This window comes from Coregonus clupeaformis, chromosome 27, assembly GCF_020615455.1.
Source record: "Coregonus clupeaformis isolate EN_2021a chromosome 27, ASM2061545v1, whole genome shotgun sequence".
Taxonomy (NCBI): domain Eukaryota; kingdom Metazoa; phylum Chordata; class Actinopteri; order Salmoniformes; family Salmonidae; genus Coregonus; species Coregonus clupeaformis.
The window spans coordinates 12,871,792-12,886,938 of record NC_059218.1 but is presented as its reverse complement, the minus strand read 5'-3'; the positions used below and the strand labels follow the sequence as shown (position 1 = coordinate 12,886,938).

Below are 15,147 nucleotides of genomic sequence, written 5' to 3'. Positions count from 1 at the left end.
CATGCTGTGGGGATGTTTTTCCATCGGCAGGGACTGGGAAACTGGTCAGAATTGAAGGAAAGATGGATGGCGCTAAATACAGGGAAATTCTTGAGGGAACCCTGTTTCAGTCTTCCAGAGATTTGAGACTGGGACGGAGGTTCACCTTCCAGCAGGACAATGACCCTAAACATACTGCTAAAGCAACACTCGAGTGGTTTAAGGGGAAACATTGAAATGTCTTGGAACGGCCTAGTCAAAGCCCCGACTTAAATCCAATTGAAAATCTGTGGTATGACTTAAAGATCGCTGTACACCAGCGGAACCCATCCAACTTGAAGGAGCTGGAGCAGTTTTGCCTTGAAGAATGGGCAAAAATCCCAGTGGCTAGATGTGCCAAGCTTATAGAGACATACCCCAAGAGACTTGCAGCTGTAATTGCTGCAAAAGGTGGCTCTACAAAGTATTGACATTGGGGGGGGTGAATAGTTATGCACGCTCAAGTTCTGTTTTTTTGTCTTATTTCTTGTTTGTTTCACAATAAAACATATTTTGCATCTTCAAAGTGGTAGGCATGTTGTATAAATCAAATGATACAAACCTAAAAAAAATTGGAAAAATGCCAAGGGGGGTGAATACTTTCACAAGCCACTGTATGTAATAACTGGAAAAATTGAAAAGTGGTGTAATTCTGCACTGGGACTTTTGATGTGGATATTAATGAAAATCCATATGTTAAGTTTATGCTACCTACCCTTTAGCTTTGAAAACCAGTCAAAGTGTAAATCCTTCTGAAACTATTTACCATGCATTTATTACCACTGAACCCAGACAAGGCTAGTAACTGTTGGGGGCTCACCACCGTGTTCTGCTCCCAGCCGTAGCAGCAGCCTAAGGGGGAAGACCTTGGCCCAGGGCACCTCCAGCCTCTGGATGAGCAGGCCACAGAGGAAGGGCTGTGGAGGCAGACAGAGGCCCTCCAGGGGCTGAAAGGTAGGGGAGAAGAACAGCACCCCGCCGTGCTCCTTACTACCCAGGAAACTACCTGTGAACGCCACGTTGCCCAGCTCCTCCACAAACTTTCCTGAGGAGGGAGAGACAGAGGTCAGTGTGTGCAGAGTACCACTTCAGCGCGGCGGCAGCACCCCCAGCCCCCACGACGGCACGTGTGCAACACCCACACGGCTCAAATCATAGGCATATGCACCTTTTTTTGCCTAATAATGATGTTGTCAGAAGACCGCCTCAGTAGGAATGGTAGGCTATAGACTGTTATGGGTACTTAAATTGGTTGCTTTTCAGTAGATAACTAGAAATATGTTTAAAATGTACAGTACCAGTCAAAAGTTTGGACACACCTACTCATTCAAGGGTTTTTCTTTATTTTTACTATTTTCTAAATTGTATAACATATGGAATCAAGTAGTAACCAAGTGTTAAATCAAAAATATTTTTCATATTTGAGATTCTTCAAATAGCCTATTTTCTCAAATAGCCACAGCTTTGCACACTCTTGGCATTATCTCAACCAGCTTCACCTGGAATGCTTTTCCAACAGTCTCGGGGGATTGTGGAGGCCAGTTCATCTGATGCAGCACTCCATCACTCTCCTTCTTGGTCAAATAGCCCTTACACAGCCTGGAGGTGTGTTAGGTCATTGTCCTGTTGAAAAACAAATGATAGTCTCACTAAGCCCAAACCAGATGGGATGGCGTATCGCTGCAGAATGCTGTGGTAGCCATGCTGGTTAAGTGTGCCTTGAATTCTAAATAAATCACTGACAGTGTCACCAGCAAAGCACCTCCACAACATAACACCTCCTCCTCCATGCTTTACGGTGGGAACTACACATGCAGAGATCATCCATTCATCCACCCCGTGTCTCACAAAGACACGGCGGTTGGAACCAAAAATCTCAAATTTGGACTCCAGACCAAAGGACAAATTTCCACCGGTCTAATGTCCATTGCTTGTGTTTCTTGGCCCAACCAGGTCTCTTCTTATTATTGGTGTCCTTTAGTAGTGATTTCTTTGCAGCAATTCAACCATGAAGTCCTGATTCACACAGTCCCCTCTGAACAGTTGATGTTGAGAAGTGTCTGTGACTTGAACTCTGTGAAGCATTTATTTGGGCTGCAATTTCTGAGGCTGGTAACTCTAATGAACTTATCCTCTGCAGCAGAGGTAACTCTGGGTCTTCCATTCCTGTGGCGGTCCTCATGAGAGCCAGTTTCATTATAGCGCTTGATGGTTTTTGCGACTTCACTTGAAGAAAATATCAATGTTCTTGAAATGTTCCGTATTGACTGACCTTCATGTCTTAAAAGTAATGATGGTCTGTCGTATCTCTTTGCTTATTTGAGCTGTTCTTGCCATAATATGGACCAAATAGGGTTATTTTCTTTATACCCCTCCTACCTTGTCACAACACAACTGATTGGCTCAAACGCATTAAGAAGGAAAAAAATTCCACAAATTAACTTGCACTCACTAACTAACTGTAAGTCGCTCTGGATAAGAGCGCCTGCTAAATGACTAAAATGTAAATGTAAGAAGGCACACCTGTTAATTGAAATGCATTCCAGGTGACTACCTCATAAAGCTGTTTGAGAGAATGCCAAGAATGTGCAAAGTTGTCATCAAGGCAAAGGGTGGCTATTTGAAGAACCTCAAATATAAACACTTTTTTGGTTACTACATGATTCAATATGTGTTATTTAATAGTGTTGATGTCTTCACTATTATTCTACAATGTAAACAATAGTAGAAATAAAGAAAAACCCTTCAATGAGTAGGTGTGTCGAAACTTTTGACTGGTAGTGTACAATCAGGATTTTCTGACCAGGTGGTGTTGATGTAGGCCTTAGGTTGGGTAGGGGGGAGGTACCAAGGGGATCAGTCAACTTCCACCATCAGGAAGCTGGAGCATTTTGTATTTTTGAAGAACCTGTAACTGCCATTTCCTGAAACCTAGGGCTCTATTTTTGGCTGGAGTTAAGGCTGCGCTAGTGTCAAAAGCACGTTAGTTTGCAAATTCGTTATGTAAAAACTGGCACTGCCATTTTCCAGCCCTAATGGCAGGTTCGGCAATTTACCTGTCTTATATCAACTCGCTTGCGCTCAGATGGGCGGGGTGGAATTATTTTAGGCGTGTCCTTAAAAACACGATCCAAAGTGCTAATTTCAATCAGCGCTGATAGGAATATTTAAGACCAACCAAAAGCTGGTTTTAGCGATAACGCAGTTAGTTATGGCATGATTTTTGACAGCCGAAACGCAGCCTATCCAGCCGTGACGCACACTGCCCATATGCGCATGGAACAAGAGTAGCCTAATATTTAGAAACCTAAAAAAACATTCCCATAGCGTTTTATTTGATTAAAAACCAAGCATAGCCTCCCCTCCTCTCAATGAAGCCTTTTTTTTTGTCTGCCAATGCAATCGCTAAGTAGTCGAGACTGTCGATAAAGGGTTTGGCTCCTGAGACCACTTGGAAATAAATCTTAAAATCACCAAAGCTTTATTAAAATATCACGTTTGAGAGGAGTAAAACAGTGAGCTGACGTTCCCTTTTTATCTATATATTGTAGGCAGGCCCACATTATTTTAGCCATGCAGGTCCTGTTTTGTGGACTGCAAATGGGTTCAAGTTAACATATTTAGCAAAGATAGGTCTACATTTTGTTATTTCATTTCTGTAAGCCCTTTAACGAACTAAAATTGGAATTGGAGTTGATTCCAAGGCACTACATAAAAGATCGTAAATACACAACTTGAAGCAACCATATTATTTTGCCATGGAAAACGTTCTGATTGGCCAGTGAGGGGCCAAGCCTTGACACACCCACAACTTGTTTATTCATCAAAACCCAGCCCTTTCACGGCAACGCCAGCAAGTGCGGGGATAATTGTGATAGTGAAAATAGCCAAAATATTTCTGACACACCCCTGAACCTATAGCGCTACCGCCTGCGCTTAGATTGACCATTTCGTTAGGTTTGTTAAAATAGAGCCCCTTGAGTCTTAAATGATTACAAACAATGTAGCCAACACAGAAGTCTTCTGTGTGATCCTAAAGGATATTGGAGGTGGTCTCAATGACACTTTCACATTTTTCTAGGTTAAATTGAGGGGTAATGTAGCCCAATAATGGACTAAAGGAGCCTAACATTACTCCTTATAGTCCAAGGACCTTACATGTTCTGTTAAGAGGCAAATTGGCTCTGGAAACCAAAACAGCCAAATACTCCATCTAAACGTGAATCTATTCTCAATTGCGGTACAGTTCTAGAAACATACAGCACTCTACTTTCATATCACATCAAAAATAATTTGGGGGCTGGCCTGGAGCAGAGCGCTAGAGATTTTTTCTCCTCAGCCAAGTCCTCTGATTGGCTCTGCTCCAATTTCAGATGGCTGAGTCAAAAACCACAATGTGCCAACTAGAAGCCTATTTTAGGGTCATTTTTCGTACCAGCGTACTTTGACCTCAAATTACATGAATGGTACGCAAAATGCTTGCAGGTTGGCAGGTCTGTGTGTGTGTGTGTGTTTTTTTCCCGCCTACCTCTGTGAGTCCTGGTAGATGGAGAGGTACAGGATGTGTGTGTGTGTGTGTGTGCGTCTACCTCTCTGTGCGTCCTGGTAGATGGAGAGGTACAGTGTGAACAGGTCTTTGGGCAGAGATCGCTCCTCAGGCAGACACTCCAGGATGAACACTATCTCCCTCTGCCCTACAGTCTGTAGACCACTGGAGCCCAAACACCAGCACTTCCTACTGCAGTCTACAGGAGAGTAGAGACACACACGGTGAGGAAACACATTCTTTTGGGACTGGGACTAGGAATAAGGAGGTTTGAATTTGATCTCTTTTTCACCTTCCCATCATCTGAACTGAAGTGGACAGGGAATGTTCCCAGTAGGCATCCACCATATTGCTTTCACCAGTCCCATCTTTTCAGATCAGTACAGATGAAGGAACGGAGAGGTGAGGAAGCCATTTTACAGGAGGGTAGAGATGGGTGTTCTACTCACAGGTGACCAGTTTGACGTTGACCAGCAGGTTGGCGTTGAGGACAAAGGTTAAAGGTCGCGGGCCTCCCTCCTCCAACAGGAGCAGGATCTGGCAGGGGGCTGGGCGCTCCTCCACCAATAGATCTCCTCCCCCCTCTTCCTCTCCGGTGGTGATGAGTAGAGGTGGCAGGCCCTCATCATCCTCAGGCAGCAGACTGGGGCTCCTCTCTACGCAGCTCCCTAGTCCACACAGCAGGCTGTAGTCCCAGGGCCCCGACACTGTGGGGCCCACCACCTCCAACTCTGCTGGGACCACAGGGGCCGAAACACCACCCTCAGACACCGCTGCAGAGCCAGGGGATACTCTGCTGCCAGCCTGGAGGAGACCGATGGATGAGAAATGGATGGGATAAAAGAGAGATGATTTACCATGTCTGTGTGTGTATATGTGGTCTCACTATGTGTGGTTGTGTGTGCAGTCTGTATGTGTGTGTGTGTGTATCTTGCCATGTATGTATATGTATATGTATACAGTGCCTCTTACCGTGGGTGTGTGTCCCTCACATTGTGTGTGTGTCTATATATGTGTGTATACAGTTCCTCCTCTTACCGTAGGGGGGTCTGGTGTGACAGGGCTGGACTCCTGGGAACTCCTCCTGCCGGTCACAGATAGCCTGGTGGTGTCGGCCACCTCGCCGTTGGGCAAGATGCCATCTGCAAACCACACACGCTTCTGCTCACGAGGACAACCTGACACATCCACCACACAGGGACAGGGACTTCTGTCATTTTCCCCATTTCCCAATTTAAAGTGTTGTTTAGAGCGCTAAATTAATACCAGTGTTTCCCTATTTAAATTTAGCCTCCACTGCTAAATCGTTGGGCCACTTCCCAAAAATATGATAAAAAATATATATAATACACATTTTGGGGGAAATCATTTTAGGGATTGTAAAACGTTTTCAGTGTTAACTTAAACCAAATTTAAAGTATGTAGAAAAGATAACGGAGCTATATTTTTTAAATAAGATCTTTGAGAACTAACAACCACCAAAATAAAAACTTGAGTCAGGGAGAATCTAAAATTCCCATTGATTTTGTTATAATGTTTGAGTCACTCAGATAGCATAAGACGGCGGCATAAGCCATTGCAAAATGTGTAGAATTGCAGGAAATTCGCTTTAAAACTGCAACCCCCCTCCCTTACCAAACACACTAACTTTACCGCCACTGCTGAAAAAAAGCCTAGGGGAAACACTGAATACAAATGAGAATCAAGGGAAATGGATATGGTAAAAAAGAAAATCACAATCTTTCATTATAGCCAAACTGGCTGGCTAAGCTATCCAATGGAGAGCAACCAGATGTTTATCGCTTTTGGGACCACCATTATACAACAGCAACCCTTGATACGAGTTCAAGGGGTGCATAAGTACCGTCGCTGTAGGGGGTTTTGAGCACGGAGACGGGCACCATGACGGTGGGCGGGGGGGAGTTGAGGGTGCCTGCAGCCCGGGCCTGCTGTAGGGGGGGGATTGTGCTGCAGTACTCTGACGGGACGTTGGGGTTGGGGCTCGGACCTGTCGGACTCATCATACGCTCCAGCGCCTGGGCTAGAGGGGGGGGGAGGCAGGGAGAGAGAGAGAGAGAGAGAGAGTTAGAGGAAGAGGTGCGGCAGCTAAAGAGTAAGTCAGTGAGAGGGGGAGAGTTGGCATATTAACATCGGTATTTTACAAAATGTTCCATCCCGAGAATAAATCACTTTTCTCCCGGGTAACCCGATTTTTCTTTAAAGTGTCACTTTTAACCAATAAGGCCTGAGGGGGTGTGGTATATGGCCAATATACCACAGCTAAGAGCTGTTCTTACGTACGACGCAACGCGGAGTGCCTGGAAACAGACCTTAGCCGTGGTATATTGGCCATATAGCACAAACCCCCGAGGTGCCTTACTGCTAATATAAACTGGTTACCAATGTAATTAGAGCAGTAAAAATAAATGTTTTGTCATACCCGTGGTATACGGTCTGATATACCATGGCTTTCAGTCAATCAGCATTTGGGCTCGACCCACCCAGTTTATAATAAAGCATATAAAACCATCGGACAGAATAATGTGCCTTTCTAAGGTGTATTATACATAACATTTAATATGTTCTTATTGCATTCATTATCATTCGTTGGCATAAACATATAATAATAATTCTAAAGCAATATAAAGTCATTGATCATCTCACAAGGTCTTGTTTTAAAATGTGTATTTGTGTTGTAGGGGTTTGAAACAGCCTGAATAACCGAGGCAAAAATATAACAGGTTCAAATGAACAAACCACTCTATTTAGGGTACATCTAGGCCTTATTTGTTAACGTAGGCATAGGCTATTCATAGGAATGTTATGATAGTTAAATAAATAAAATCAACAGCTGACATACAGTAGGACAAGAATAAATCTGGCTTTTCACAAAATAAAATGTTGGTAACAACACATGGGATAGCCTACATCGTATTCAAATATACCCACATCATAATATAAATGAAACGTGAGCCTTCTGGCTACATAAACTTGGTGTTGACGCTGAAGAAGATGGGGAGCGTGAAGAAACAGACACCCAGTAGGCTACGAGATGAGTGGGGAGCTGCGGAGCACAACGGAAAAAGTAGCGCCTCGATCACACCGACAGCGTCATTGGATTTTGGTACACCAGAAGTACATTCATTTACAATGGAACGATGCGTTTGCCGTGCAGCATTGTGTTGGAGAGGCAGTTGCAGTGCGTTCTGTGTTGTGCATACATTGGATTTACAGTGCATTCGTAAGTATTCAGACTCCTTCCCTTTTTACACATTTTGTTACATTACTGCCTTATTCTAAAATTGATTAAATCAAATGTTTTCCTTATCAATCTACACACAATAACCCATTATTATAAAGTGAACACAGTGTTTTTTTTTTAAAATTTTAGCAAATGTATTGAAAATAAAAAACAGAAATACCTTATTTACATAAGTATTCAGACCCTTTGCTTTGAGACTTGAAATTGAGCTCAGGTGCATCCTGTTTCTATTGATCATCTTTGAGATGTTTCTACAACTTGGAGTCCACCTGTGGTAAATTCAATTGTTGGACATGATTTGGAAAGGCACACACCTGTCTATATAAAGGTCCCACAGTTGACAGCGTGTGTCAGAGCAAAAACCAAGCCATGAGGTCGAAGGAATTGTCCGTAGAGCTCCGAGACAGGATTGTGTCGTGGCACAGATCTGGGGAAGGGTAGCAAAACATTTCTGCAGCATTGAAGGTCCCCAAGAACACAGTGGCCTCCATCATTCTTAAATGGAAGAAGTTTGGAACCACCAAGACTCTTCCTATAGCTGGCCGCCCAGCCAAACTGAGCAATCGGGGGAGAAGGGCCTTGGTCAGGGAGGTGACCAAGAACCCGATGGTCACTCTGACAGAGCTCTAGAGTTCCTCTGTGGAGATGGGAGAATCTTCCAGAAGGACAACCATCTCTGAGACACTCCACCAATCAGGCCTTTATGGTAGAGTGGCCAGACGGAAGCCACTCCTCAGTAAAAGGCACATGACAGCCCGCTTGGAGTTTGCCAAAAGTTACCTAAAGGACTCTCAGACCATGAGAAACAAGATTCTCTGGTCTGATGAAACCAAGATTGAACTCTTTGGCCTGAATGCCAAGCGTCAAGTCTAGAGGAAACCTGGCACCATTCCTACGGTGATGCATGGTGGTGGCAGCATCATGCTGTGGAGATGTTTTTCAGCGGCAGTGACTGAGAGACTAGTCAGGATCGAGGGAAAGATGAAGGGAGCAAAGTACAGAGATATCCTTGATGAAAACCTGCTCCAGAGCGCTAAAGACCTCAGACTGGGGTGAAGGTTCACCTTTCAACAGGACAATGACCCTAAGCACACAGCCAAGACAATGCAGGAGTGGCTTCGGGACAAGACTCTGAATGTCCTTGAGTGGTCCAGCCAGAGCTCTGACTTGAACCCGATCTAACATCTCTGGAGAGGCCTGAAAATTGCTGTGCAGCAACACCCCCCATCCAAGCTGACAGAGCTTGAGAGGATCTGCAGCGAAGAATGGGAGAAACTCCCCAAATACAGGTGTGCCAAGCTTGTAGCGTCATACCCAAGAAGACAAACTACAGGCACGAACTACAGGCACGAATATCCTACCAACGGGACATTAAAAACTGTAATATCTTATGTTTCACTGAGTCGTGGCTGAACAAAGACATGAATAACATACAGCTGGCGGGTTATACACTGTATCGGCAGGATAGAACAGCAGCCTCTGGTAAGACAAGGAGTGGCGGTCTATGTGTATTTGTAAACAACAGCTGGTGCACGATATCTAAGGTAGGTTATGTTCGCCTGAGGTAGAGTATTTCATGATAAGCTGTAGACCACACTATCTACCAAGAGTTTTCATCTATATTCTTCGTAGCTGTCTATTTACCACCACAAACCGATGCTGGCACTAAGACCGCACTCAATGAACTGTATACGGCCATAAGCAAACAGGAAAACGCTCATCCAGAGGCAGTGCTCCTAGCGGCCAGGGACTTTAATGCAGGGAAACTTAAATCCGTTTTACCAGCATGTTAAATGTGCAACCAGAGGGAAAAAAACTCTAGACCACCTTTACTCCACACACAGAGACGCACGCGTACAAAGCTCTCCCTCGCCCTCCATTTGTCAAATCTGACCAAAACTATATCCTCCTGATTCCTGCTTACAAGCAAAAACTAAAGCAGGAAGCACCAGTGACTCGGTCAATAAAAAAGTGGTCAGATGAAGCAGATGCTAAGCTACAGGACTGTATTGCTAGCACAGACTGGAATATGTTCCGGGATTCTTCAGATGGCATTGAGGAGTACACCACATCAGTCACTGGCTTCATCAATAAGTGCATCGATGACGTCGTCCCTACAGTGACTGTACGTACATACCCCAACCAGAAGTCATGGATTACAGGCAACATCCGCACTGAGCTAAAGGGTAGAGCTGCCGCTTTCAAGGAGCGGGACTCTAACCCGGAAGCTTATAAGAAATCCCCCTATTCCCTCCGACGAACCATCAAAAAGGCAAAGCGTCAATACAGGACTAAGATCGAATCGTACAACACCGGCTCTGTCTCTTGTCGGATGTGGCAGGGATTGCAAACTATTACAGACTACAAAGGGAAGCACAGCCGCGAGCTGCCCAGTGACACGAGCCTACCAGACAAGCTAAATTACTTCTATGCTCGCTTCAAGGCAAGTAACACTGAAACATGCATGAGAGCATCAGCTGTTCCGGACGACGGAGCGATCACTCTCTCTGTAGCCGATGTGAGTAAGACCTTTAAACAGGTCAAATTCACAAGGCGGATTACCAGGACGTGTACTCCGAGCATGCACTGACCAACTGGCAAGTGTCTTCACTGACATTTACAACCTCTCCCTGTCTGAGTCTGTAATACCAACATGTTTCAAGCAGACCACCATAGTCCCTGTGTGCAAGAACAATAAGGTAACCTGCCTAAATGACTACCGACCTGTAGCACTAACGTCTGTAGCTATGAAGTGCTTTGAAAGGCTGGTCATGGCTCACATCAACACCATTATCCCAGAAAACCTAGACCCACATCAATTTGCATATCGCCCCAACAGAGCCACAGCCGATGCAATCTCTATTGCACTCCACACTGCCCTTTCACACCTGGACAAAAGGAACACCTATGTGAGAATGCTATTCATTGACTACAGCTCAGCGTTCAACACCATAGTGCCCTCAAAGCTCATCACTAAGGACCCTGGGACGAAACACCTCCCTCTGCAACTGGATCCTGGACTTCCTGATGGGCAGCCCCCAGGTGGTAAGGGTAGGTAACAACACATCCGCCATGCTGATCCTCAACACGGGGACCCCTCAGGGGTGCGTGCTCAGTCCCTTCCTGTACTCCCTGTTCACTCATGACTGCATGGCCAGGCACGACTCCAACACCATCATTAACGTTGCCGATGACACAACAGTGGTAGGCCTGATCACCGACAATGACGAGACAGCCTATAGGGAGGAGGTCAGAGACCTGGCCGTGTGGTGCCAGGACAACAACCTCTCCCTCAACGTGATCAAGACAAAGGAGATGATTGTGGACTACAGGAAAAAGAAGAGGACTGAGCACGCCCCCATTCTCATCGACAGGGCTGTAGTGGAGTAGGTTGAGAGTTTCAAATTTCTTGGTGTCCACAACACCAACAAACTAACATGGTCCAAGCACACCTAGACAGTCGTGAAGAGGGCACGACAAAACCTATTCCCCCTAAGGAGACTGAAAGGATTTGGCATGAGTCCTCAGATCCTCAAAAAGTTATACAGCTGCACCATCGAAAGCATCCTGACTGGTTGCATCACCACCTGGTATGGCAACTGAATCACAGACAGTGTCACCAGCAAAGCACCCCCACACCATCACACCTCCTCCTCCATGCTTCACGGTGGGAACCACATATGCAGAGATAATCGGTTCACCTACTCTGCGACTCACAAAGACACGCTGGTTGGAACCAAAAACCTCAAATTTGGACTCATCAGACCAAAGGACATATTTCCACCGGTCTAATGTCCATTGCTCATGTTTCTTGGCCCAAGCAAGTCTCTTCTTCTTATTGGTGTCCTTTAGTAGTGGTTTCTTTGCAGCAATTCGATCATGAAGGCCTGATTCACGCAGTCTCCTCTGAACAGTTGATGTTGAGATGTGTCTGTGACTTGAACTCTGTGAAGCATTTATTTGGGCTGCAATTTCTGAGGCTGGTAACTCTAATGAACTTATCCTTTGCAGCAGAGGTAACTCTGGGTCTTCCATTCCTGTGGTGGTCCTCATGAGAGCCAGTTTCATCATAGTGCTTGATGGTTTTTGCGACTGCACTTGAAGAAACGTTCAAAGTTCTTGACATTTTCCGTATTGACTGACCTTCATGTCTTAAAGTAATAATGGACTGTTGTTTGTCTTTGCTTATTTGAGCTGTTCTTGCCATAATATGGACTTGGTCTTTTACCAAATAGGGCTATCTTCTGTATACTAACCCTTCCTTGTCACAACAAAACTGATTGGCTCAAACCCATCAAGAAGGAAAGAAATTCCACAAATTAACTTTTAACAAGGCACACCTGTTCATTGAAATGCATTCCAGGTGATTACCTCATGAAGCTGTTTGAGAGAATGCCAACAGTGTGCAAAGCTGTCATCAAGGCAAAGGGTGGCTACTTTGAAGAATCTCATATATAACATATTTAGATTTGTTTAACACTTTTTTGGTTACTACATGATTCCATGTGTTATTTCATAGTTTTGATGTCTGTACTATTATGTGTGTCCAAACATTTGACTGGTACTGTATGTAAATATGATATTCCGTTTTTTATTTTTAATAAACGTGCTAAAATTTCTAAAAACCTGTTTTTGCTTTGTCATTATGGGGTATTGTGTGTAGATTGAAAAAAAACTATTTAATCAATTTTAGAATAAGGCTGTAACGCAATTTTTTTTGGAAAAAGTCAAGGGGTCTGAATACTTTCCGAATGCACTGTATCTAACGTATGTGTCAAACTGTATGCGTAGACGACTTGACAGAAATGGTAGCAGAAGGTGAATTTTGAACATTTGTTGCACACATATTCAGATGATGCTGCGTACCATTTTGTGCAATGACGACGTCGGTGTGATCAAGGTGTAAGGAAGATTGTGTGTCACTTTCGCAAGTCAGGGGACAGTGATGACAAGCTACAGGGGTAGACTACGTGAAGCAACAGTTTGGGAATGAGCTCAAAATGAAATTGGACTGCCGCACATGGTGGAACAGTCTAGCAGATCTGTAGATGGTGTGTAGCACAATGCTGTTTGCAATGGCATGGTAGGAGAACCGTTGCTCGCAGCCATTTCTGCTAGAATTTCATCCAGTGCTTGCGTCGGCTTGAGGTAAGATTGCATCATTCTAGGATGTTTTGCTGCTAAAGCCCCCCCCCCCCTGCCCGCATTTGCTGAAGCCCCATCTCTGGCATTCGTTTTAGTGAAGCTCTGCTACACAGCCAACATTTATTTAATGAATAAAAGTAGGTAGGCCTACCATACCGGTAGCTCAAAAGTTGGGAGCCACTTTTGTTACCGTAGGCCTACTAACTGCATTTCAAGGTCGCGTGTAGTTTCAACACAAACAATCTGCATAAACAAGAGACTACAGTAAATATGATAGAATATTACAACAGCGCAGACACCCACAAACACACACTGAGACATTGCATGTAACTGCTCCATTTCACGTCATGCTGTTCATATAAATAATGTATTATAATATACCGGTTTCTCGCTGGTATTTATCCCGGGAAACAGGAGTGGGTTTGGGCGGGATATCTCTGTAAATCTCGGTAACCCGGTTCCTGCTATTAAAGAGTACACACTATGTGTATATGTACACATAGATCTAGATCTGGACATTGTTTCCTGTACACACAGATGCATACACAACAGTTATTGTAAATAGCCTATGTAAACATAATGGTGAAAAGTAATCAAAACAACCGTTTCACCACCTCTCTTGGCCAAGTTAACAGACACTCCAATATCTATACAGAAATCTACCGTGGACAGATGGAGGCCCAAAAACCCATTTAAATGTGAGCTACCCTTTTCACACTACTGAGAAAAACCAAGGCAAGCTGTACTGCGCTGGCCTGGTTATGCATCCATCATAGTTACTGGAACTGTGATGGAAAAGACAATGTGAAATGAAAACATCAGAGCCAGCACAGTATGGTTCAGTTTGGCTCTGTTATTGTAAATCAGGCAAGAGTGAGTGAGAAAATGATGGAGAGATCAAGAGAGTGAGGGAACGAGAGAGTGAGATATGGAGAGCGCGAGAGAGAAAGAGTGGAGGAGTTGATTCCAGGAAAGCGAGTGATGACCTAACGCAGATCCGGCCAGGCGAGGCTAGTTAGCATTGGCTAACGAAACTACCTCTAACTTCCTTCATACGGGACACAGAGACATAAAAATGGTATCCACGATTTCGTCTGACTCTGGGGAAGTAGGTAAAGGGCCTCATTGCCAAAATCGTGAAGTATCCCTTTAAAGCCAGACAATCAGGGAATATCAAACATTCCCAAAACAATGGATAGAGGACTATCTTTAGCAAATTTTGACGACAAGGAAATAGAACACATTTCCAGTGCAGCCCTGCAGACCGAATGTGGCCCTAGGTGTAAAATGAGTTTGACACCCCAAACCTAACTGGACACCTAATGCCGTGCGTCGTCCGCTAGCTGAGAGAGCAAGAGCGAGAGAGAGCTGACTGGGCACTGGCCTGCATTATATTGATTAAACATTATGTCATATTTATTGGCCTGGTTGGACTGGCCCGAGCCAGCACAGTCCGTCAGACTACCTGCATGACACACGCACAGAGGGACACACACACACACACACACACACACACACACACTGGAACACAAACATAAAGCACAACACACACTGACACATATGCTGGAACAACACACACACACACAGTGGAATATACAAACACGTGAACGAAGCCACACGAGCGCAGACACACAGACACACACTAGTTAGGCTATTAGCATGGGTTAAGAGCACTACTCACAACAACAGATCAATAGTACAACAGAGAGCGAGAGAGACTGAGGAAATAGTTTCACCTTGATCTGAGAGGAGAGAATGACATGGCATGAAAAGCCCAGCAGTCTGTGTCCTCTAGGAGCACTCAACAAGCCAATACAGATCAACAGAGAAATCAACGGAAATGAATCCAGTGTGTGTGTTGCGCACCACAACAACATAAACACAGAATCAGATCGGAACAGATAAACCTGTGTGAGCTAGAAGCACAAGGCTTCTTGTTCTTCTCTTTTAAAAATTCAAAAAGGCGTCCCATCTTACCTTGCCTTCAATCCTCCAAACTCTGAGCTCTGTAGGTCCCCTTGGTCACACTAACCTACTTAGCCTTACTGACGTTAGCCCTTGTTGGCTGAATGTAAATGGGCTGTATTAGCCTAACTGAAGCAAAGTATATTAGCCTTATTACAGTAGATGCTAGCCTATGCTAACTTGACTAAAGCTAGCTGGTGTTAGCTGCGTT

At 44.6% G+C, this 15,147-nt stretch overlaps 1 protein-coding gene across 2 annotated transcripts in view; it reads right to left on the bottom strand.

The window, feature by feature from the left end:
• Nucleotides 1-15,147, bottom strand: part of LOC121541454 (zinc finger FYVE domain-containing protein 16) — a 44,788-nt gene that overhangs the window by 7,737 nt on the left and 21,904 nt on the right. Inside the window, exons 5-9 of one of the 2 annotated variants that reach the window (XM_041850475.2) lie at nucleotides 6,429-6,605; nucleotides 5,603-5,742; nucleotides 5,014-5,368; nucleotides 4,608-4,763; nucleotides 839-1,063 (exon numbers count right to left, since the gene is read on the bottom strand). In XM_041850475.2, the coding sequence (XP_041706409.2) occupies nucleotides 839-1,063; nucleotides 4,608-4,763; nucleotides 5,014-5,368; nucleotides 5,603-5,742; nucleotides 6,429-6,605 (1,053 nt within the window). The remainder of the gene's footprint in view (nucleotides 1-838; nucleotides 1,064-4,607; nucleotides 4,764-5,013; nucleotides 5,369-5,602; nucleotides 5,743-6,428; nucleotides 6,606-15,147) is intronic. The other variant, XM_041850476.2, reaches the window with a different exon arrangement.